The sequence below is a fragment of the Triturus cristatus genome, chromosome 1_1 (genome assembly GCF_964204655.1).
Source record: "Triturus cristatus chromosome 1_1, aTriCri1.1, whole genome shotgun sequence".
NCBI classification, from domain to species: Eukaryota; Metazoa; Chordata; class Amphibia; order Caudata; family Salamandridae; genus Triturus; species Triturus cristatus.
Genome location: NC_140579.1, coordinates 27,220,173 through 27,246,970, shown reverse-complemented (window position 1 = coordinate 27,246,970; position 26,798 = coordinate 27,220,173). Strand labels below are relative to the sequence as shown.

Genomic DNA, 26,798 nt, shown 5'->3' with positions numbered 1-26,798 from the left:
GGCAATGGCTGGCGCCAATGACCAAATAGGGACCCTTGCTTCTAAGTCCGAGTAAGGGGGATACAGCCTTTGATAACCCCTGCTCAACCCTGTGGTAAAGTAGCATGAGCAGACAGGCTTATCTCAGAGGCAGTGTGTGAAGCATTTATGACCAGACACAGTAACACAGTGAAAACACTACAAAGGGACACCACACAGGAATTAGAAAAATACGTTTTTTATATATAGTTAGCAAAAGACCCAAAACGACAAAAATCCACAATACAAGTGAATAGGAATATTGCTGCAAAGTCACTCAAAACGTGCAAAACGAGTTCCGCTCAAGGCAGGGGTCTATGTGACCCAATATGCACAATGTACCTGAGTTTAAAGGGGCAATGAAGCACAACCTCGCGAAGAAGCTGAAGAGATGAAATGCGGGCACTCAGCGGCAACAGCTCTCAGCTGCAGCGGTCCACACCACTGTGTGACGGAGACGACACTCAGGCGTGATGAAAAGGGCGGGCACTCAGCGGCACAGTGTGGAGCTTCGGAATGTCGCTCCCGACTGCAGCGGCCCACAGCGTGCGATTACGATGACTCTCGGATGGGGTGAAATTCGGGCACTCATCGGTAACAGCTCCCAGCTGCAGCGGCCCCCACGCGTTATGGCGATGATTCCTCGATGCGCTGTGGATGCGGCCACTCAGCGGCACAACGCGGAGCTTCGGGATGTTGCTCTCAGTGGCGGCGGCCCACAAGCAAGTGATAGCGATGAGTTATTGATGCGAAGGTGATGCGGGCAGTCAGCGGCACAACGCGGAGCTTCGGGATGTTGCTCTCAGCGGCGGCAGCCCACAAACGAGGGATAGCGATGGTTTCTTGATGCGAGAACAGGCTGGCGCTCAGCGGCAAAAGCTATCAGTTGCAGCGGCCCGCAAATGCGATCAAGACGATGCTCAGCCTGTGTTCTCTGGCAGTAACACAAAAGCCCAGGGATACTCAACAGAAGGCTCACCTGCAGATAGAATTCCTCCCAGAGGAATTCAGAAGGCTGGTGGGTGAAGTCTTGTGGTCCCGAGACTTCAGCAGGAGGCAAGCCCAATTCAAGCCCTTGGGTAATTGCTTCAGCAAGATTGATGAAAGCGCAAAGTCCTTTCCCCTCTCTTCAAGTCCAATGGAAACCATTGCAGGCCACCCCCAGAAAACAGCACACTGGCTCAGGGGCAGTAACAAACTCCTTCAGCTTCCCTGGTTACACGGACAGAGGTTCGTCTTGACATCCAGAAGTAATACAAATTGTAGGGGTTTCAGCACAGATATTTATACCCAAAAAGTCTTTGTTCTCAAAAGTCACAAGTCACTGAACCCAGCCAGAACCAGTTCTGTGCAGTCCTGGAGCACTCTGTTTACAAGGCTGCAGCCTTCCTTTCAGAAAGAGGGGGTCTGCCATCAGACGCACAGTAGGAGGTGGAGCCAGCATTCACCTTGCCAGGCACAGCCTTATTCAAGTCAAGGAGCTACCCCTCCCCATACTTCAAATGCAGATCCCTCTATTCAACCCAGGTCTGACTCACCCTGCCCTGTCCCTTCAAAACCAGGCAGCCAATACACATAGCAGCAGAGCACACTGGAAGGCTTGGGCAAGAAAATGCCTAATTTCTAAAAGTGTTATTTTCAAACACTGACTATAAAAATAATCTTCACTAAAAGATGTACTTTAATATTCTGAGTTCAGGCATACTAAATTCGACTTTCCTATCATGTTCCTTGGGTCTGTTAGGATTATAGGATGAAGTAATCAAACTGCCCATTCTGGCCTTTGGGAACAGATAGCCTTGCAATAGTGAAAAACGAAATTGGGTGTAATTCACTATCAGGACATGCTACACATACCACGGCTTGTCCTACCTTTCACATACAATGCACCCTACCATAGTGGTGACTTACATGATGCCAAGGGAAGGTTTAGGATCTGGGCAGTGGGTTCACTTCGCAGTCAAGATGGCAGTTCTGGACTGCGCACAGACTCTGCAATGGCAGGTCTGAGACATTTTACAAGCTGCGTCTGTGGGTGGCGCAATCAGAGAAGCAGGCCCACCAGCAGCATTTGGTCTACCAGCCCTGGTCACACACGGTGCCCTATACTAGGGACTAACAGGTAAATCAAATGAGCTAATTATGGGAATACCAATTCATACAGTCAATTCACAATAGGGAGCATTCACGCTGTGGCACTGAATGGGAGTGGCACAGCGCGCAGAGCATCTAACACCAACAAAAACAGAGGAGATACAATTGAAAAATGGAAGGGAGACCCACGCCAATGGTGCTAAGTCTAACAGAGACCTTCGAAGGTGCTCTGGTGCAGATGCTTAAGATGCTCCCAGCTCCCTCAGGAGTGCCTTTGGGCTCGATGTAGCAACAGGAGCCCCCAGTTACACTTCTGCCAACAGGCCCTTCTCCGGCACCGACTGCCCTCATGGGTACACAAAAGCATGAGTGGTGGATGCTCGAATTAATCTCGAGGCCACATCCCAGTCCATTCATTTTTTGTCAACAATGCCACCTCAGACCCATCCATATTCAAATTTTCATTGGTCCTGCTTCAGTAGGAACACTCCAGCCCGAACGGCCAGACCTGGTCCCCTCTGAAATAGAACACATGCAGATCCAGCCAGGTATCAGCCTATTTAAGCCTCTTCAATTGGGTACATCTTTCGTCCAGCGGCATGGGGAGCTTGAGACCTGCATCTGAGCATACCACATGTAAGATGTCGCACTGAGGAATATAAGAAAGTGATGGGTGGAATGCTTGAACCAGTCACCAACACAATGTTGATGCCGGTCCAGAAATCCATTCCCACCTGAGGGACCATTCAATTTCCTTCTGGGCCAGGGCTACTGCCAACTCAGCCAGCATCCATACCGGATCTGGTGCATATGCTGGTCTCTGATGCCGACCAATGTCGCTCTGCACCAGATCTATATCATGCTATGAAATCACTAAGGTGCGGCCAACTAGGACCGAACCTGACTCCCATGCTTTTTCATACCATCAATATTAACAGAGACTAGAACCCCTGCTCAGCTTTCATTTGGATGCTCTACAAGCCTTACAACGTGTTCCCCATGGTGGCGACAATGGCGAGTACAAACTGCTCCCTCCCCACTACACTGATGATGGGCTTTGTTTTAAATATGCAGAATCAAATGCAAGTGGGTTGGACACCTCTCCAGAGACTGAGCTTGACTGCACCTGGAAAGTACTTGCTTCGCATTTGTGGTGAACATAGCAGTGGAAGTCCTCGACTGCATCTGCCTGCTGCCAAATCGAAATCAAATTTACTGACAGGAATTATCTCACCAGGGCTGTTCTCCAGTAAGCCCCTATTGTACTTGAATGAGGCTCTCGTGGACACTTTTGATGTTCAATTTGGGAATTCAATTCTCGGGCCCTCCAATCAGTCGGCCTGTCACCGGACGAAAGAGAGTGGCCCCTTATAACGCAACTTTCCTCACGCATCACATCATGACAGAAAGTCTGGTGGTCAGGTGGCTACCAGTAAGGTGAAGCCTAAGGTCTTTCCTACTACCCTTGTCGCCAGAGAATCTAAGTGCATTGATGCCAGCCTAGCCTTGTGCTCACTAAATGCAGGTTGTCTGCTGGGCAGGTTTGCCCATTCTTTGTGTGATATGGTCATTCTTGCGGCTGCCCAGAGGACCTCATGGTGAATTTTGACCAGACCATTGAGGTTGAATAGGACACAGCAAAGTGCATTCTGGACTTGATTCCGCTCACTGTGTGAGTCGTGCTATGGGTCAGCGGCCCACCTGAATGCATGCAAATAGATTATCAGGGTATGTCCTGGCAGCCCTGCCATATGTGAGATTCATAAGCTGCTCATCAGGACTGTCGTAGACGTAGCAATAACCTGCCCATCCAGCACAGCCACGAACCCAGACTTTTCCCTGGTCCAAAACCCACATTGGTGGTCAAGGCTATACACAGCAGGGACAGCAGTCATCTACCTCCACTGCAGCAACAACCATGCTGCTCTGATTTGCCCTTCTAGAGAATTGACTAGTCTGTGGGGGACTGAATTACATTTTTCCTCCCCAGCTGGAAATCAATCAAGTTGGATCGATGAGTATTACAATTCATTAAAAAGGCCTATATCCTATGTTTTCTTTTGTCTCGCCATGTATCCCTTCTATATCCGGGCACGTCATACCAGGGCAATTCTCACCAGACAATGCCACAGTTTTAGTCTTCTGAGGTTGGGTATACATGTATTCCTGTAGTTCGATAACTGGCTGCTCAAGGCGGGCGTGATTCGTCCATTGGCGACCACCTCAGGATGATTGTCACCCTCTTGACATCATTGTATTGTATGTCTGCGAACCGATGCCTACATAGAGGATTCACTTTATAGATGGTCTCATGTACAGGGTAGCATTCAAGGCCTTTCCACCGCTATAACAAATCCAGGACAGTCAGAATATGTTCTCTATGTGTTGGACTCCATATTGGGCCTCAAGTGATGATGGATTTGAGGATTCTTGGACTTCCAGTCTTCTGCATTTTTCTAGTAACTTCTTGTCCCATGCGCCAGATGGCACATGCATGCCCTGCAGTTGTTTCTGTTGGCTCAGCTTCGGGGCTGTCTGTCTGACACTTTCTGCATCTTGGAGGAGACAGCCCAGCACCTTCAGCAGCAGGAAGTGTACACCAGCCTGACTTGTGGAAGGCCACTCTACATACCCTACCCAGAGCTCACAATTGTGGAGGATGTGAGTGGACTTCCTACAAAAGTGCAAGTTAGTACCTAGGTGCAGTTTATGAATACCGAAAAGTAATATACTCACTCAAAATTGGAAACTTACTCAAAAGGGTCAATCATCTTATTTAATGAGGCACAAAATAAGTGCATGTGACAAATTATAGAAAAAATTATATTGACTTTAATGTCCAATCATAATATCTGCAGCTGAACCCAGTTTTAATATCTTCAGTTGCTAGACTCAGGCTGCATATAGCTTATTGTTATCCTACCCAAATAAACTGTCATGGCTTTAAATCTACATATCGTGCAATTTTCTGTAAATTATTTAAATAATTTATTTTTCTGATTTTCTGATTAGATTTGGGAAAACCCAATATATTTATTGAGAGATACACTACTCAGAAAATCTCAATATTTAGTAACAGTTGTTAAATGAATACAAAGTCAATAAAGAATTATGGTCAAAAATATGAATTGGGATGTCTCACTTCTTAGAGTTTTACAATGGTCTGTGCACAAACATTTGTATCTGGGTCCAAGGTCCAGTCAGAGATGCATTACCAGACGCTTTGCAGACCTCTAAACCTTTGTAGTGTCAGAGCTGGCTACTCAGAGAAACAGGATGGCAACATATCAATTAATCACACTGCGGTTGGAGCTACCTTATTTTTGACGAAGGTTAAGATAAATATTCTTTGGTACACTGCCCCTAAGCCAGCAGGCACAGTAAGCCCCCTGCTAATAATTTTCCTTAACACCAGAAGCCCATGGTAGACCCGATGCAGCCCCCCTCGGATCTACTCACTCTCATGTGGAATAATGCCTTTTTTTAAACCAACCAAGCTGAAGCCCTCGTTTGTCGTCACTTCCCCCACAGTAGGTCTATAGTAGTTGTTTTCTGATAGTGTCTGTAAAGCAGCATGCATATGTGCGTTCTACATGCAAAGGATGTTGCATTACAACACACATGTTGATATTTTAACCACATTTCACATCATTTATCGCTGCATACTACTATTCGAGGAGGCGTGCCATATACAGACAATAGCCAATTGTCAATAGGGTACAGCTGAATCAAACAATAGTAAATGCAACTTTATAGCTATTGGCAGCCTTGGCGGGCCAGTGGCCCCAGTGAGGAAGGGGCTATGGTGTGTGTCGTCCTTATTGTGACAGGGGTGTAGGGTTGTACAGGAGCAGTGTTAGTGCGATGTAAACGTACCTAGAGCATGTGTGGGGAACCCCAGCACAACCCTGTGTGTATGTCACCCCAGATGTAGTTCAAAGCAGCGTTTATCCATGTTGGCCTCCACCGCGGACAGGGTCATTCATCCTAGGTCACTGATGGGGAAGACCCTGTAGCAGCTGGCAATGTTTGTGCAGTTATCGGTTTTATCAGGCATTCCAGCTTTTAGGACTCTCAGCAGAGGCCCAACGGAGCAGCAAGGGTGATGTCCAGGACGTGGCTGTGCATCACTTGGCAAGTATAAGGCCCAAGTTGATAAACGTGTTCATGTTTTTAGCTTTCCTCGTATGCACAGTGAGTCCCAATAGGCAGTGTGTAGCCTTCTTGGGTATCTGTCTACTCACTGTATCAGATATGTTTGTCAACATCCCGTCCCAGTATTGGCTAATAATCAATTAGCGCCACACCATGTGGCTTCCGAGCATCGTGGGCAGATGTGATTTGTCCCTTGGAAGATGCGGCCTATCCATTTCGGGATCAAATATGTGTGGTGCAAGTAATTCAATGTTTGAGGCATATGAGCTGCAGGTTGTACACTATGCATAGATCGCCACGTGGTGTTGGGCTCGGATGTTTGCATTTTGTTTTTGTGTTCGAAGAAGTCTTTGTAGTCACAAGGTTGGTGAATCCTCCTTCGGTCGACAATACGCATGGGCATCGGCTCCATCCTTAGATTGTTTTTTCTGCCATCGGGTTTGGATGTGACTTGCTGCACTCCGGTGTCGTTATCGAACCCCTTTTTCGACGCGCAATCACAAGCTAACCGACGGTATTGTCTCGATCGCGTTACTACGACGCACACTGGACAGAAAACCTCAAAAATCATAGACATCGGTGAACTTCGATGCGGGCCGTTGGTCCTACCCGCGCTGGCAGCGACAGATGTCGATGGAACGGACTCCCTTTAAAAAATTTCCCCAGTGTGGTGCTAAATTCTCACTCTCGGACCTCCATCCCGTCTGCAATCTGTGCCTCTCTCCAGAACATCGAGAGGACAACTGTGAAGCTTGCCTTTCCTTCAAATCCAAGAAGACTATCCAGGATCGACGAGCTCGGCGCCACAAGATGTCCCAAGGCACAGGTTCCATCCCAGACATCTTCCATCCAGGTCCCGACAGCCTTCCGGAACCAGAAGAAGAAGAGCATGTCTCGGTCTCCGAAGCAGATGACTCCGACGTTGAAGATGACATCACACCGGCGCAGCGGGACGTGAGTACCGAGACCCCGCCCCACCCAAGCCCATACCAAAGCCTCCGGTGACACCTTCGCCCCCAGGCTCAGGTCCACACCGACCAAAATCTTCGAGTGCCCCGCCTCCGGGCTTGGCGCCGATGGACAGAGAAAAGCCTTCCGGCTCGAGCCAACCACCCGGTCCCGAAAAACCACCTTCGGCACCGAAGGCTAAGTCACCTGAGATGCCGCGCCCTCCGTCGTTGGCACCGGAGAAACATTAGACGCCGAAACCGGCAAAAGACCCCTTGGCACTGAAACAGCCGGAAAAGAGCTCGGCACCAAAGCACACGGAAAAAGACTCGGCATCGAAAGAGCCTGTCAAGACCTTGGCAACAAAACAACCTGGTAAATTTTCGGCACCGAAGCATACATATAAGCCTTCGACACCGAAGCCGTCGGAGCCGAAAACATCCAAGGAAAAGCCTCCCAAATAAACACCTCCGGAGCCAAAACAACCCGCTCCAAAGGTCTCGGAACCGTGAAAGACTTCTATACAGGACATTGCCCCTAAGGAGTCAAAGCCAGTGTCTAAGGGAAAATCTTCAACGCCGAAGAAAACCTTCGATACCGAAGAACTTTTTCTCCCCGATCCAAAGCAGGCCACCATTTTAATTCATCCAAAGACTGGTCATATAGTTACTAAGCTACCTACAAAGAGGAAACCAGAGCAGTTACCACATGCACCAGTTCCTCTCAAAAAGATGCACATTGCTACTAACACTTCCCTACCACCTTCACCCCCCACCAGTCAACCCTATTTAAATTATCTCTCCACCACATTCGCCACAACCAGAGGATACTGATGAGGACCAGGGGGATGGGCAAGAAGACGAAGATGTAGTGCCACTGGACACTGATGATCCCCCACAGGAACCAGACCCATGGCATGATTATGATGCTGAGCCTGATCTTAACAATGATCCAGACTACTACCCCTCAAAACCATCTCCACCAGATTGCAATGTGGGTTTTGCCCAGCTAGTTAATAGGGCCGCAACATACCATGGAGTCAAACTACATTCTGACCCTGTAGAGGAGGACTTTCTGTTAGAGACCTTTGATCAACCACAAAAGTCTACACAGGTACTGCCAATGCTTAAAGATCTTAGACACGCTCCTGAGGTGTTCAAAGACCCAATTAGAGCAAGGGTTCTTAACCCCAGGGTAGACAAGAAATACAAGGCAGCTCCTTCCGACCCCATTTACATCAAGGGTCAACTCCCCTTAGATTCCCTCATCGTAGCCAATGCGCGCAAACAAGCAAACTCTCCGGGATCAGGTGACATACCACCTCCTGACAAGGAATATAAGTTATTGGACGCATCAGGCAAGAGCATGGCGTCTCAAGTTGCCAACTCATGGAAGATAGCAAATACACAAGCCCTTCTAGCAAGGTATGATAGGGCTCATTATGATGAGCTGGAAAAGCTCATTCAACACCTCCCATAGCAATACAAGGACAAAGCCAACAACCTTATACAGGAAGGCAAGTTAATAACGAATACTTCCATAAAGTGAGCCCTTGACGCAGCAGACACCGCGACCCGCGCAATAAACACCAGTGTTTTGCTGCGCAGACATGCCTGGCTAAGGGTGTCTGGCTTTAAACAGGAGGTACAAAACACCATCCTAAACCAGCCCTTTGATCAGCAACACCTTTTTGGTCTTGCAATGTACACATCTTTGGAAAAGATAAAGAAGGACATGGAGACTGCCAAGTCTATAGGAGCATTGCAATTACCCTCTAACAGAGGCTCCTTTCGGCGTTCCTTCTATAGAGCAGGATCCAAAATGAATACACCAGAGCACCCGTCCTCATCCTACCCAAGTCCCAACTAGGGTTCCTTTTCTAGAGGATACTACAGGGGAGGTTACAGGGGAAAAAACAACAAGGGCAGAGGCAGGGGTAATAACACCCGCAGCTCCCCTAGCACCAAACAGTGACTTTCCGGCGCTTCCCCCGATCATTCCACTCCTGTCGGGGGACGCTTCTCACAGTTCCTACTTGTCTGGGATTCCATCACAACAGACAGGTGGGTAAGACAAATTATCCAGTATGGTTATTGCCTGGAACTCACTTCTACCCCTCCCAACATTCCTCCCAAACAGCGTCCAACGTCATCAGAGCATCTAACGCTTCTCATACAAGAGGTTCTTGCACTGTTACAAAAACATGCAATAGAACCAGTTCCCTTGCCCCATCAAGGCACAGGGGTGTATTCCCTCTACTTTCTTTTTCCAAAAAAGGACAGCTCTCTCAGGCCAATATTGGACCTCCGAGCGCTATTTTTTTACATCCAATCAAACCACTTCCATATGGTCACCTTGCAACAGGTGCTTCCTCTACTTCAACAAGGCGACTTTCTCTCCACCCTAGATCTAAAGGACGCCTACTTTCACATTCCCATTCATCCCGCTCACAGGAAATATCTCAGGTTTGTGGTAGATGGCCAACACTACCAATTCAAAGTCCTACCATTCGGAGTTACCACGGCACCCAGAGTCTTAACCAAGTGCCTCACAGTGGTTGCAGCTCAATTAAAAAGACAACACATTCATGTCTTTCCTTATCTGGACGACTGGCTCATAAAAGCAAAGTCTCACAGCGGATGTGTTCAACACACACTCCGTACCATACAACTGCTTTACAGTCTGGGATTCACACTAAATCAGGGCAAATCCTATCAAAACACAATATCTGGGGGCTACAATAAATACCTCCCGAGCACTAGCATATCCCAACCCAGTTAGGATAACTGCTATGCAAATGTTAATTATAAAATTTCAGCCACAACACTCACTTCCAGCAAGAGTGTTCATGCCTCTTGCATTTTTCTCGTTCCTCATGCAAGATTACAAATGCGTCCATTACAGGAATGCATAGCATCTCAGTGGAACCAGGCTCAAGGTCAGCTAACAGATCTGGTGTTAGTGGACGACCGTACCCATCGTGTTTCTGCAATGGTGGAACACACAAAACCTTTCCAAAGGGCGTCCGTTCCTCGAGCCAGTTCCACAGATAGTGCTAACAGACGCATCGCTCACCGGCTGGGGATTGCACCTTCAAACCCATAACATTCAAGTTATCTGGACCCCCCAACAAAAACAATTCCACATCAACTACCTGGAATTGTTAGCAATATTCCTAGCACTGAAATCTTTTCAGCTGCACCTTCTAGGCAAAGCTGTCCTGATACGCACAGACAACACAACAGCAATGTATTACATACAGAAGCAAGGGGGACACACTGCCTACAGCTATTGCGCTTAGCGCAAAGCATATGGAGATGGGCCATTCCGCAAAACATATACCTCCTGGCAGAACACTTACCAGGGATACACAATCAGATTACGGATCTGCTCAGCCATCAAGCACAACAGATCCGCAAATGGTAACTTCATCCTCAAGCACTTCTCCCATTCTTTCAACAGTGGGGACACCCAGAGATAGATCTGTTTGCCACACACCAAAACGCAAAATGCCCAAACTTCGCATCCAGGTATCCACACCCATTGTCCAAAGACAATGCGCTATGGATGAATTGGTCAAACAAATTTGCTTACGCTTTTCCGCCTCTCCCACTCATTCCATTAGTGGTACGGAAACTCAAATAACATTCTCTCACAATGATCCTAGTTGCGCCAACATGGGCAAGGCAACCATGGTTCACAACTCTGCTAGAACTATCAGTAGCACCGCATCAAAAGCTACGTCTCTCACCCAAGCTTCTCACTCAGAACCATGGAGAGATAAGACAACCAGTTCCCAATCAACTCAACCTTGCGATCTGGCTCCTGAGGTCTTGGAGTCTGGCTACCTCAACCTCCCGCCAGACTGTATATGAATATTATCAAAGAGGCCGGATGCCCTACAACACGGGTATGCTATGCGGCCAAATGGAAAAGATTTGTCATTTACTGCACGCACAACAAGATCAATCCACTAGATGCTTCTATTCAGAACATTATCTGCTATCTATTGCATCTACAACAATGTAACCTAGCGTATACATCTATTAGGTTACATTTAGCCGCTATAGCAGCATACCTACAAAACAGACAACATTTGTCTTTGTTTAGAGTTCTGCCATCAAAGCTTTCATGGAAGGACTTAAAAGAATAATTCCACCAAGAGCCCCACCCTCTACAGTGTGGAACCTTAATATAGTCCTTACCCGACTCATGTGTCCTCCCTTTGAACCCCTCCACAAATGTGAGCTGCAATTTCTCACTTGGAAAGTAGCCTTTCTGATTGCTATCACATCTCTTAGAAGAGTAAGGGCCAGATGTAGGTAGTGAATTAGCGATCGCAAACCCCGAAATTCGCAGAATTTCCACTTTTGCGATCTCTAAAACCCCATGTGAAATGTTGAGGCAGAAACACCGAATCGCAAAATAAAGAATCGCTAAAACTAATGGAGAAAACTTAGCGATTCCTTGTTTAGCGAATATGCCACACCAACTCCCTATTTAGTGAATCGCTAAATAAGGAATCGCTAAATAAAGCCGCAGAACAATGTACATGAAATCGCTAATACCGATTCCATGAAAAATCACTAAATAAGAGTCGCAAATTACCACTAACTCAAAGCAGGTGGTAACCAGGTGCACCGCATATAAACAGCCCCAGAATGCATCTGTGTGGACACAATGGCGGCCCTCTATGTCATTGCAAGGCGGAAACGAATACAAGCTACAGCTCAAAGGATCTGGAGACGACAGGAACGCGTATACAGACTGCGCATCTCACTATTCCAACTCACTGAGGCAGAAATCCATGAGAGGTATAGGCTTCACCCAACCACCATCCTGGACATGATACGTGACCTGCACCCACTCCTGGAGCACCAGACACCAAGAGCGCACGCAATACCGCCACATGTAAAAGTCCTCTGTTGCATGCACCTACTAGCATCTGGCAGTTACCAGGGGGTAATAGCTTGGCTGGTGGGGTCTCACAGAGTTACCTGTTGTGCTTTTTCAACCAATTCCTGGATGCCATGATGCAAAGGATGCACCACTATATCCAGTTCCCCAGCACACAGGCAGAACTGCACATGACAAAGATGGACTTTCATCAGAAGGCCCAGTTCCCACATGTAATAGGGTGCATTGACGGGACACATATACCAATCTGCCCCCCCCTCTGCTACTGTGTTAATTATAAACAAGGGAACCCGTAAGGTAAGAAGGACCTTGGGTATTTGCTACTTCGAAAAACAATTGGTCCTTCAAACATACATTAGCGTAAGAGCAATGAATATAGACCAGAATCAGTACTATATTAAGTGAAAATGTCCAGCCGGACATATAGATTTAATATTTAACCGTGATAAATTGGAATTACACAGAGCATAATAGAGTGGAACACAGTCCTGTATCCTTCGACAGACAAAACATTAAGAGACAATCACAAATATTTAGACATTTTTCAGGCGAAACAACCAAGCTTAACGCCGATCCAGATAATAGGGGCAAGCTTTTTAGAAAGTAAACAGTGATGCACAACTTATAACACATGTGTTTAACGTGCATGCTGTTCAACAAGTCGACGACGTTTCGATCTATCACAAGATACATAGATCATCATCAGGACTAAACAATGACAAGCCTGAGAGCACACTGCCGGAATTATAAGTGCGTGTCGGAGACGAAGGGCTCTCCGGGGTTTGGGACTGCTAGTTGTGCATCCGAGAATAGGGGCACATTAGCGCGTCGGGTCCGTTAAAAGTGAAGTGGCGGCGCCGATAGTTAGTTGATCTAGGCGTCCGCGTAGGTATTGGGCCTCTTGCCGATCACAAGGGTAACCGATTAGTCAAAGGATCAGGATGAGCTGAATCGCTGGTCCTCTGCTACTGAGTACATCTACTGTAACCGCAAATCAACACATTCAATCAACGTACAGGTCATATGTGATGTGTCTCACATCATTACCGACATCATTGCGAAATTTCCAGGGAGCACGCATGATTCCTACATCTTCAGGAACAGTGGGATCTATACCCGTCTTGCTGGGGGTGAATGTGGAGAAGGATACCAGCTAGGTAAATCAATGGAACACACCCTGATGTATACCGTTGATGCATCTATTGCTGACGGCGAATAATCCTTCATTTTACACCTAGGTGATAGCGCATATGCGGTGCGAGCATTTATCCTGACTCCATACCTCAACCCATCTACCCCAAGTGAAAGGAGATTTAATGTTGCACATAAATCTATGCAGAATGTGGTGGAGCGTACATTTGGACTCCTGAAAAGCAGTTTCCGCTGCCTCCACAAAAGTGGAGGTGCATGGCCTCTGACCTGTTGGCCGCACAGTGCCTCAGCAACCCCAGCATGGCATAGATACTCCCCATGCAATGTTCACAATCCCATCATTATGTCAAATGGGTTACTTCACCCATCTCCCAATGTCAGGGGATGCCTGGTTTTATTTTCTGCACCCACGCGCAGCACTGCTGCGTTCACTAGGCATACTCTCCTTTCTAGAGGTCTGTCCTGCGGCTGGTCCATGCCTTCCACTGCGCCTCCTGGACTCCTGTAATGGAGGAGTGATACTGCTGTGGCTTGTTACCTCCTCACTTTCACCCCATCCCACGATCCTGTGGCAGCGATATGCGTGGTCTGCAGCACCTCCAAGGCACTGGTGACTGTGACCAATCCACTTGTGACGTCACAGCTGCACTTGGCCATCTCTAACTGCATGGCCACCGAGCGCCTGCGGAGGACATGGGTGGCATTGCATAGCCGCTCCACTGCCTTCATGTACCCATCCATTCTCTGTCTGTCCCTGCGCCTTGCCCCACGTTTGTTTTCCACCATGCTGCATAACAGTCTAACAGCCTCTGACATGTCACGCATGCCCTCAGCCACGGTGTTGTTGAGGCAGTATATGGCCTCCTTCATGTCACGCTTGTTTTTGTTGTTGGCCACCATCTGACGTTGCATTGCCCTCATTGTTTTGCCCTGCAGATGCTGCACCTTCAGCATCTTCCCCTCCAGACCTGCAAAGACACTGGACTCCTCTACCTGTGCATCAGGACTGTGTGCCTGTGGTCGGCGTCTTCAGGCATCTGGGTTGCCAAGTTCCATGGGGGACTGTGTTCCTGCTGTGTGTCCATCCTCTTCCTGCAGGGTCTGTTGGGCTCCCATGCTCTCCTCCTCTGAGCCCTCCATCTCCTGGAGGCTACCCACTGTATACCTCCTGGCTCTTGGTGGTGGTGGTGATGGTGATGGTGGTGTGACCTCAGCAGGTGACGGGACATCCTCATCCAGTGTTTTGGGCCCCCTGGGTGTCTCTTCTGTCTCCCCTTTTGCAGCCTGGCGCGATGGTTCGCCTGTGGCTACAGAATGTCCATTTACTCACTTGTCTAGCAGCACTCAGTGGCAGAACGAGCTCTTCACACGTTAGACGTTAAAAGAGCAATACTCTACTACATTGAAAGAACAAAATCTTTTAGGAAAACCAAACAACCTTTTGTGGCTTTCTCCCCACCGCATAAAGGCAATCCTATATCTAAAGCAGGAATTGCAAGGTGGATTGTAAAATGTATACAAATATGCTACATGAAAGCCAAACGCACTTTAACCATTCTCCCTAGAGCTCATTCTACACGCAAACTAGGGGCTTCTATGGCATTCTTAGGGAACATTCCCCTAGATGACATATGCAAAGCAGCAACTTGGGTTACACCACACACCTTCACAAAACACTATTGTGTAGATGTGCAGGCAAAACAACAAGCTAGTGTGGGATAGGCTGTATTAAGAACACTATTTCAAACTACTGCAACAGATACAGGTAGCCACTGCTAAGGAGGTAACTGCTGTATAGTCTATGCATAGTGTAGAATCTGCAGCTCATATGCCTCGAACGGAAAATGCTACTTACCAGTATGCATCTGTTCTTGGCATGTAGAGCTGCAGAGTTGTACACACCCACCCCCCTCCCCGGATACCTTTATCTGTTCCAGTGTTATCTTACTTAGATACATTACACATGGAAATCTTTCTATTTCTCACTACTCCATCTAACCCTGAGTGGCAAAAACAATCTAAGGATGGAGCAGATGCCCATGCGTATTGTCGACCGAAGGAGGAGTCACCAACCTCGTGACTACAAAGACTTCTTCGAAGACAAAAACAACATGCAAACATCTGAGCCCAACACCAGATGGCGATCTATGCATAGTGTACAACTCTGCAGCTCTACAGATGCATACTGGTAAGTAGCATTTTCCTTCACATATTTCAGTCATGAATCAATAGAAATGTGTGTTCGAGGCATATGAGCTGCAGATTATACACTGTGCATATATCGCCATCTGGTGTTGGGCCCGGATGTTTGCAGTTTGTTTTTGTTCTTGGACAGTCTTTGGAAGTCACGAGTTCGGTGACTCCTTCTGTCCGTACTGCGCATGGGCTTCGGCTCCATCCTCAGATTGTTTTTTTCCGCCATCAGGCTCGGATGTAATACTTCGTGCTCCGGTTCCGAACCTTTCCAGTTCGACCTTCGACTAAAAATCCTCGTTAATCGAGATTCTTCAGACCAAAATTATCTTCTTCATCTCTCTCGCCGGCACTACTTCGATTCCAGGCATCGGCGGCGGCCTTCTCGACTATCTCGACTCCGGTCTCGGCCGATGGAAAGGACTCCCTTTAAGAAGTGCCCTAAATGTGGGTCTAAGTTTCCCCACACCGATTTACATCTGGTGTGCAACCTCTGCCTCTCTCCCGAACACGAAGCTCGAGACTGTCCCACCTGCAAGTCTTTTCGATCGAAAAAGACCATTAGAGACCGAAGAGCTCGACGCAGCATGGCGCACTCCTCGACCTCGGCTCCACCTGACATCTTGGGGGACGACGTCGAAGCTCCGGGGCAGCAGCACACCAAACAGGAAGACGACCTCGTCAGTGCTTCCGAGGCCGACGACTCCGACGTCGAGGAGATCACACCGGCGCAGAGGGTCGTGAGTACTCTACCCCCTCCCACTCCCGCGCCCACACCCAAAAAGGCTTCGGTTACGCCTTCGCCTCCGAGCCTAGGCAAAACCAAACAAACCGCTTCCATCACCCCACCTTCGGGCCCGGTGAAAAAGCATCATAAGCCTTCCGGCGGCTCGGGCTCGAGCCAGCCTACCAGCAGTGCCGAAAAACACCCTTCGGCAACGAAGAAGACATTGACCACCACACCAAGCTCCGTTCCGAAGCCATCGGTGTCGAAACCTGGCCTCTCGGTGCCGACCAAACATAAATCCCTCGGCGCCGATACTCCCGTGCCGAAACTTGTCTCGGCACCGAACAAAAAATCGGAGGCCCCAAAGAAGCATTGCACTGATAAACCCAAAAAGCCGTCGGCCCCGAAAACATCGACGCCAACAGATCAATCGGTGCTGGAGGAACTATTCAGACCAGATCATTTACAAAAGACCTTAACAAAGGATGCAAAGACTGGACACTTGATTTTGTCTTCAAAGAAAAGACATTTGGACAAACCAGCTCCACCTCCACCTCCAAAAAGGAAGGACTGTGCTACATCCCCTTTCAGAGTACCTTCCCCACCTCCTCCACCTCCTCCACCCTCTCCACCTCCGCCCCCTCCACCTTCTCCACCCTTGCCTCATCGCTCTCCAACCCCGTCTCCAGACCATGATGAGCAAGGGGACTCATACTACTATCCAACAGATGCCCCACAAGACCCTACCCCTCCTGGAACCCCAGACCCATGGGATGATTACCACAACCCAGATGTCCCAGATGTACCTCAGGATGATCTTTATCCATCCAGGCCATCCCCACCAGAGGACTCCTTGGGGTTCCACCACTTGTTACAACGGGCGGCACATTATCATGGGGTGGAGTTACACGCTGATCCAGTTGAGGAAGACTTCCTACTTGATACCTTTGACATAGCAGATACATCTACTGCCATACTACCCATGCTTAAAGGGGTCATGCAACATGCAACAGAGGTTTTTAAAGACCCAGTCAGGGCTAGGGTTTTAAACCCCCGAATAGAAAAGAAATATAAGGCCGCCCCTACAGATCCTGCCTATATTAAAGGACCTGCACCCTTGGATTCACTAGTGATATCCACAGCTAGGAAGCGATCCAATTCTCAGTCATCAGGGGAGGCTCCACCACCTGATAAGGAGTCCAAGCTCCTAGATGCGTCAGGGAAACGCACTGCCTCACAAGCTGCCAATATATGGCGTATAGCCAACACACAAGCGCTGTTGGCAAGGTACGACAGAGCGCACTATGATGAGCTGAAGACTATCATGCAACATCTCCCAGAAAAATATAAAAATAGGGCTCATGAACTAATCAAAGAGGGAAAAACCATCACCAACACCTCTATAAAATGTGCACTGGACGCAGCAGACACAGCTTCCAGGGCCATAAACACCAGTGTTATGCTTCACCGCCACGCCTGGCTCAGAATTTCAGGTTTTAAGCCAGAGGTACAGGCCTCTATATTAAACCACCCTTTTGACCAGCAACATTTATTTGGCCCAAAAGTAGACGAAGCCCTCGAAACAATGAAAAAAGATACAGATACGGTGAAGTCTATGGGAGCACTGCAGTCCCACACTCCTAGACGCTCTTTTCGCCGCTCCTCCTTTCGAGGCACTGGTAGGGACTACTGATCCGATAGAGCCTCCACATCCTACAAGTCCCCTCCTCAGTCTACCTTTACCAAGGGTTATCAAAGAGGCGGATATAGAGGAAACAATAATAAGGGCAGAGGCAAAACCAACACCGCCCGCTCTGCCACACCGCCCACCCAATGACTTTCCCCCGCTCCCCCCAGACCATTCCACTCCGGTCGGGGGCAGACTACAAAACTTCTTTCACGTCTGGGAGACCATCACATCAGACAAGTGGGTGAACCAAATTATTCGTTCAGGGTATTGTCTCGAATTAACATCCACCCCCCCCAAACATTCCACCCAGGCACCGCACAATGTCGCAAGAACATGCCACATTGCTCAAACAAGAGGTAATCTCCCTCCTGCACAAACAGGCTATAGAGCAAGTCCCCATCAATCAACAAAATTTAGGGGTCTACTCCCTCTACTTTCTAATACCAAAAAGAGACGAGACTCTACGACCCATTCTAGATCTCCGTCCTCCAAATACATACATACATTCAGACCATTTTCACATGGTAACTCTCCAACAAGTTCTTCCACTCCTCTGTCAGAACGACCTTCTCACCATACTGGATTTGAAAGACGCATACTTTCATATTCCAATACACCCTTCTCACAGAAGGTACCTCAGATTTGTAGTGGACAACCAACATTATCAGTTCAAGGTTCTCCCCTTCGGGGTCACGACAGCTCCAAGGGTATTCACTAAATGCCTAGCAGTAGTGGCGGCACACCTCAGAAGAGAGCATATTCATGTCTTCCCCTATCTGGACGACTGGCTAATAAAAGCCACGTCCTACAACCAATGTGTGCAACATACCGCCACTACAATCCAGCTGCTTCACCAGCTAGGTTTCACGGTGAACCACCAAAAGTCCCAGCTGATATCGTCTCACACAAAGCAATACCTCGGTGCTACTATAGACACCTCAAAAGCCATAGCCTATCCCAACTCAGCCAGAATCGCAAGCATACAAGCCTTGCGTCAAAGATTCATTCCTCAGCACTCTCTCCCAGCAAGAGTGTTTATTAAGCTAATAGGGATGATGGCATCTTGCATTTTCATAGTGCCTCATGCAAGACTCCACATGCGTCCACTCCAAGAGTTCCTAGCACGCCAGTGGAACCAGGCCCAGGGTCAGCTGACGGATCTGGTGTTGGTAGACGGTTGCACCCATCGCTCTCTGCAATGGTGGAACACCACAAACCTTTCCAAAGGTCGACCGTTCCTGGACCCGGTTCCTCAGGTGATTCTAACAACGGACGCATCGCTCTCCGGTTGGGGAGCGCACCTCTTACACCTCACAGTGCAAGGTCTATGGACGCCACAACAAAAGTTACTCCACATCAACCATCTGGAGCTATTGGCGATCTTTCTAGCCCTGAAATCCTTTCAGAAACAAATCTCAGCCAAAGCAGTCCTCATTCGCACAGACAATATGACTGCAATGTACTGCATTCAAACACAGGGGGGGGACACACTCTCCACGGCTCTCCCGCTTAGCACAGAGTATATGGAGATGGGCAATTCCACAAAAAATCTTTCTCCTGGCACAGCACGTCCCAGGGATACAAAACACCATGGCAGATCTGCTCAGCAGACAAACGCAGCAAATGCACGAATGGGAACTTCATCCACACGTTCTTCACCCATTCTTTCACAAGTGGGTGCATCCTCAAATAGACCTCTTCGCCACCCACGAAAACAAAAAATGCCCAAGCTTCGCCGCCAGATACCCACACCCATTGTCCAAAGGCAATGCGATATGGATAAACTGGTCAGGCAAATTTGCATACGCCTTTCCGCCTCTCCCGCTAATTCCATTAGTGGTAAGGAAGCAACAACAGCACTCCCTCACACTCATTCTAGTAGCTCCAACATGGGCCAGGCAGCCGTGGTACACCACACTACTACAACTCTCAGTGGCACCACACCAAAAATTACACCTGTCTCCATCCCTCCTAACTCAGAACCATGGAGAGATCAGGCACCCGGACCCAGCTCAGCTCAACCTTGCGATCTGGCTCCTGAAGTCTTAGAATTTGGATACCTTAACCTTCCTCCTGATTGCATGAACATTATCAGGGAGGCCAGACGCCCTACCACTCGGGCATGTTATGCTGCAAAGTGGAAAAGATTTGTGATCTACTGCCGTAACAACACAATCAACCCTTTAGATGTATCCATACAGCACATCATATGTTACCTGCTCCATCTACAAAGGTGTAACCTAGCATACACATCCATCCGGTTACACCTCGCAGCAATTGCGGCTTACCTGCAAAACAGGCAGCATTTATCACTTTTCAGAGTACCTGCCATTAAAGCTTTCATGGAAGGCCTTAAAAGGGTAATCCCACACAGAGTACCACCCTCACCGGTATGGAATCTAAATGTAGTTCTTACAAGGCTGATGGGACCGCCTTTCGAACCACTGCATAAATGTGAGCTACAGTTCCTTACATGGAAAACAGCCTTTCTGGTAGCTATCACTTCCCTTAGAAGGTACAGTATGGTTAAGCCACTCCCTATGTACAACGCTAAGTTAGCATAACCGCGTCAGCTGATAGAAAGCCAGCTTACCGCTTCTGCTGCCTTTGCACGCGACACTGTTGTTACATGTTATTCATTTGAGAACTGCTGACTCGACTTTGCTTCACATTAGAACCGTCTGTTGTTTAACATCCTTAACAGTGAGCAGTGACCTTGGTCTGTACACCGTGTAAGAACAAGTCTGGGTCACTAGACGGTGCAGGTTGTTGTGTTCAGGTTGATCGTACCACTTCTTAGCCATAACATGCATGCAGCTGCCAATACCTGAAAGACGAGTCCTTTAATATTACAGAGCAGCATGTTTTTACATTTATTCGAAACGAAGAGCTGTTGCAGGAGAGAGCCTAGCTGATCCTGTGATGTGATTCCACTAAGTGGATCCATAAGGTATGGGGTCCCCCATGCAAGCCTAAGAGACCTTCTATTAGTCTAATAATAACCTATTAGTTGCTAGGGAAAGGAGGGTGGTTGTTTTCCACTGTCATTTGTATTATGATTGCTCCTTTCATTTTCTATGGTATTGTAACAATGCTGATGGTTCTGATCTTGACCATTTGTCTGCTTGTGTTAGCCAAAGTACTACATCTTAGGATGCGAGGTTTATAAAATAAACTCTTTAAACTTTACCGTGTCTTTGTTATTCTGTTGTGGACTGATATATAGATACAAACAGGTATTTCGGATTCCCACCACTCCTGAGAATATCTAAGTCGTTTGTTCTGGGTTGTCTATACATTGGGACCGCCGAGCTAAATCTCGGATAACGAATGGGACACTAAGCTAGTCGGATAAGGGGTTCTTGGTTCTGAGGGGAGTTTCTGGTACACCACAATTCTCTGAGGTCCTGGTTTCCTGCGCATAGTTCTGTGCATAAGCAGAATCCCCGCAACAAAGGGTTAGTGAAATACAAGCGTTCACTATACAAGAACCTTTTCTACAGATGCATCAGAACAAGGTTATACTTCGCACAAATCCAAAATTTCTGCCCAAAGTCATTTCCCCCTTTCATCTTAATCAATCGGTGGAATTACCGTTTTTTTTCTCGCAACATCAATCTTTTGCAGAAAGAGCTCTACATACACTTGATGTAAAAAGGGCCTTGCTTTATTATATACAAAGAACGCAATCTTTCAGAAAGACTAAACAGCTGTTTGTCTCGTTCTCTCCACCTCATAAAGGCAACCCCATCACAAAATCAGGGATAGCTAGGTGGATTGTAAAATGCATACAAATTTGCTACCACAAAGCAAAAAGAACATTATCTGTTCCACCTAAAGCCCACTCTACAAGATAGATAGGGGCTTCCATGGCTTTTCTAGGGAACATACCCTTAGATGACATCTGCAAAGCAGCCACATGGTCAACACCGCACACTTTCACAAAACATTACTGTGTAGATGTGCAAACCAGACAACAAGCTAGTGTGGGCCAGGCTGTACTAAAAACATTGTTTCAAACCACTGCAACGGATACCGGTGGTCGCCGCTAGGGTCGGGTACTGCTATATAATCTATGCACAGTGTATAATCTGCAGCTCATATGCCTCGAACGGAATATGCTACTTACCAGAATGCATCTGTTCTTGGCATGTAGAGCTGCAGATCTATACACGCCCACCCGCCTCCCCGGCTACCTGTGTCCGTTCCAGTCTATCTTATTTAGATATAACACACATGGGTTTCTTTACTGTTATCACTACGCTCCATCTTTCCCTGCTGGCGAAAAACAATCTGAGGATGGAGCCGAAGCCCATGCGCAGTACGGACCGAAGGAGGAGTCACCGAACTTGTGACTTCCAAAGACTGTCCAAGAACAAAAACAAACTGCAAACATCCGGGCCCAACACCAGATGGCGATATATATGCACAGTGTATAGATCTGCAGCTCTACATGCCAAGAACAGGTGCATACTGGTAAGTAGCATATTCCTTACCCGAGGTCAGGCCCTGCGGCTGTTGAGTATCTGAGGAGTTCTGCCGAGCATAGCCTTCCACCCAGGCCACAAGTCCTAAAAAATGAAGTGGGGGAACTAACCTAGTTAGACATTACAGCACGCAGCATCACAGCGTGTGCCATCACGGCGTGCGACATCACAGCGCACGACATCACGGCGCATGACATCACACATGGCATCACGGGAATTGACATCATAGAAAGTGACATCACAAGCCACGACTTTACAGGAAGTGGCATCACAAGTAATGACATCAGATCTAAAGCCCTCATATATTTTTTGCAGGTCTATCGTGTACGTTTGAGCGCATTTCAAGGATAATAGCACAGTGAGGTATGGAAGATGATATGTGACTTCTACACCTTGCGATTCCCCCAGCTTTGTGTAACACATCCAGTAGATTAATTCACAAACTTATATAATGTATGGTACATCTAATTTCCACTTGTTGATGTAAAGCGCTCTGACACCCTGCATTGGGATGAGAAGGGCTATACAAGACAAAATAGTGGTAGTTTAATTATTTCAATGCCTCCTCAGGTTTAGTAAGCTCTATATAAATGCAATTTGCTGTGTGTAAAAACTGGGAAACACATCTGACATTCTTACAGTGCATGCATGTCTCCTAAACAGGGACTGAACAAAGTGAAAAGCGGCCTCTCTTAAGTATGTGTGAAGAGCTAACAAGGTGTGAGCCTTTATTTCCCCTCTGTTTCATTTGCATCAGGTGTGAGGCTCCTGATTGCTCCCAGCCCAGAGACTGGAACAAAAAGAGGCCTGATGAACCCTCAAATTCGGTCTTTTTTATGGGCCCAGCCGGAGTATGAAATAAGAAAGCCCCGTCCCCGCCTGAACATTGTTGCTTGTTGCCAATGGAAAGCAGACAACTGAAAGTGTTCCGGTGTTTGGAAATTACACCGGGACGAGTTCAGCACATTATTCATTGGGACCCAAATACTTGGCAGGGTGGACGGCATTCACCCTGTATAAATAGTGGGTCTACCCTCGTCCTGGTGTAGGGAACCATGGAGGCTTGTCTCTGCCCACCTGGCCTGTCTGTGCCAGAGCAGGGCCTGCCATCCGAGGAGGTTTCAGCTGCATGGTGTGTTCTAGTCCAAGTTTGTTAGAGTCGCCGGGTAAGGGCAGTGCAGAAGAGAAAGTTACCCGGTGCCAAACCATTGGCTTCCACCAGATTTTTCGAATGGGCATAGCATGTTTTCTGTAAATAAATCTCCATGCGTGGATGCCTGCCTCCATCCAGGTGCGCATGCTATGCAGTGACCGTGGTTACTCCAGCCCCGTAGCGTCCCGCGCGGGAGTGTGGGTGCCTGTGGGGTGAAGCAGAAGCCCACGTTCTCCGTGCGCCACTACTTTTGGGAAATGTTCACTCTTTTCAAACATGTAATTCCCAGTCGTTGTTTCTCTGCTATCCAACCCATTTTCTGCCAATCCTTATGAGCTCCTAGACTGCAACAATGAGGCAGTAAAATAGCATTAAAGTTCTGAAAAAATAAGGGGCATATTTACAAAGTGGCGATAGAAAATTATCGCCGCTTTTGCGGCCGTTTTCGGCCGAAAAGCGGCGATAATTTTATCGCCTAATTAGCAAGGTCACGCTAACGCGTGAAACCTTGCATTAGCGCACGAAATCATAACGCCCAGCTTTGCATCTCTAATGAGATGCAAAGTGGGCGTTCCTGACCTGACATGACAGGAGAAATGTCGCTATGAAGCATAGTGGCAAGAAAAGTAGCGATAACCCCCGTTATCGCTACTTTCCTTACGCCTGCTTCAGGACTGACTTAGCCATGATATCCTATGGAAGGTGAATATCATGGCTAAGTTTGTGGGGCCCTATCAACAAGCTAACGCCACATTGTGTGAGATTATCGCTGGGTTTCCAGCGATAATCTCACGTTAGGCAGTTAGCGCTAGGAATTTTATCGCTTTTGAGATAAGCGTTGCTAATAGCACGCTATCTCAGCGATAAAAATCCACGATAGCCGGCGATAATTATCCTAGCGCTAAGTGCGCTTAGCGATAATTATCGCCGGTTGATGCTGACATGCCCCTAAATGCTTTCTCAAGGAAGTTGACAGTTAGGCATTCTCCTACTGTTGGTACACAGGCGATCAATCATCTGGAAAAGCAACAGACCAACAGCCCCGTTTTAAGAGGGCTATGGGGTGCCACCCCCTACCCTAAAGACAAAATAAAAATAGGACTAACCTACTGTGCATTTCTGACTGATGTCCAGCACTGCAGTTCACGAATTGCCCCTTACTGCAGGCTTTCAAGCATTCTGCATTGGAGCTCCCCTAATTAAGTGCCAAATTAAGTGTACCTTTCCCATTCTAATCACACAGTACAAGGGCCTAAGAGGAAAGAAAACATTTTAGGTCTTACAACTTTTCATTTTCACAAGTGACACTATGTTGCTCCTCTTTTTTATTGAAAGATCCCAGCGATGGACCCCAGGACGCAGACTACCATTGGCAGGTCCGCAGCGGCATGAGATGGCTGAACATTAACCACGACTGGGTCATTGAAGCGCAGTATTCCCAACCTGGCGTGATAGGAATGAAAATTTACAACACCAAGTTTGGGTAAGTGTTTATTTTATATCTAACATTTTATTTTAATGTACATTTCTGATGGCTGCATCTTTCTACCGATTTCTAATCTCATGAAAATCTCTGCAGATGTCAGACTTGTCTGGAAAACGTTTCCTCAGCAGTTGCCCTCCAGCACCTCCAGGTGGCGCCATGCAGCTCTGAGCTTGGGTCTTACTTGCGGATGTGACGACATTGGAGCATATTAGGCAGTACCCGGGGCACAGCAGTCAGTTTATGTACTATAGTGCCTCATTGACATGGGCCCGGAGATCTGTGAATGTTTCACCAACTAAAATCCTCTGTATTTTGACTGTGACTAGGTCAGATGGGTTCTCGAAAGATTTCAAGGTTTAAACCCTATTGCAGAAACCACAAAAAAAGTCCTTGTTGGACTCGCATGATATGTGTATGTGGCGTTTGGTCTTGGAACGCAATGCCGTGGTCCCCAATTCCTGTTCTTCTATTTCGCTGATAACCATAGCAAGAGATCCAGTAATTTTTGGCCACAACCCGTAAGTTAAGTCTCCTTAGATGGAACGATCTCCAAATACATCTTTCCAGAATAAAATAAAAAAGGGCCATAGGAAGGAGAAACCATCTGTTGGGACGGAAAAGTCCCCTGTATGGCAATGGACGTGTATCCCTGCCTCCTGCATGCTTGTGCACCATGATATAGGCCTGCCTCACAAATTGTAGTGTTGTTGGACCGGAAGGGGTGCCCAAAGCGCTACCCTCATAGTGGTGGAAGGCTACTGCCTTTACCAGGAGATAAGCAGCACGAGCACGGTAGTGGCAGCCTACCGTGTAGTGGTCAGTGGGAGTGAACAGGTCCTTTTTAGGTCGAGGCTAGAGAGCGCGTGCATTGTCAGGTGATCTGTTGTATGTACTTTGTAGGATCTGACTCCTCCCATGCTTTGGATTGACTTTTGTGTGTGTCCTTTAACAATCATAGCCTTCCAATGGCTAATGGTGTGTGTATGGCTCACCTTTTTTCAAAAGTTTACTCCCATGGAGTATTGCCACAGGAGAAAGCAGCGGGGCGCACAGTGGAGGCAGCTGCGGCAGCACACCCGCTTTGCTCTGACAGCTCTCTTCTCCAGGGGTATGTATTTGTGTGGTCGGAACACCAGTGCTCATTTGGGATTTGTGCCCTGTATTTACTTGTTACTGTGGCAATCACGCATTCAGTCTTTTCACAGTTTTAAAGCAGATGCCATTACCAGGCAGTGTTTGGTGTGCACACCTCGCTGCGAGATGCGTGAAACAGACTCTGCCTGTTATGACACTCCTCTCTCGCCGGTCCCCTGCGGGTGATATATTTATAACCGGAATGGTGCTGCCTGGGTCTTCCATGCTTTACAAATTCTCATCCATCTATCTGGCCCATAAAGTGCTCTCATTAGACACACTAACAAGCATGTTTTGCCCATGCAGACTGTCAGACCACCCTTCCCTTGCTGGGGGTTATTCATCTGTTATCCAACTCCTAGTAGATTGTGTATGAAACAATAACCTAAGAGGGTCAATGGGAGCATGCACTATGTACTCATTCACCCTTCCTTTAAGGACATGTATACCAGTGATTTACTCAGTGCAGGCACTCACTCACTCTGTGCAGACAAACTCCTACAAAATAGTTACAAAGAGTGGGTAAACTGGTCATGAGTTGATCAGCATGGCCATGAGGGTAATCAGACAGAGTATAAACCCGACTTAGGTGATTGAGCCTATCAAATTTGTTTTTCTTCTGAATAAGTGGACTGGCCTCTAAT

The 26,798-nt window shown here is 47.6% G+C and overlaps 1 protein-coding gene across 2 annotated transcripts in view; it reads left to right on the top strand.

Annotated features, from left to right (window-relative positions):
• LOC146869214 (uncharacterized) overlaps nucleotides 1–26,798 on the top strand; it is a 231,573-nt gene that overhangs the window by 76,237 nt on the left and 128,538 nt on the right. For both annotated transcript variants that reach the window (XM_085643563.1, XM_085643637.1), the window contains exon 4: nucleotides 24,870–25,017. In XM_085643563.1, the coding sequence (XP_085499689.1) occupies nucleotides 24,870–25,017 (148 nt within the window). The remainder of the gene's footprint in view (nucleotides 1–24,869; nucleotides 25,018–26,798) is intronic.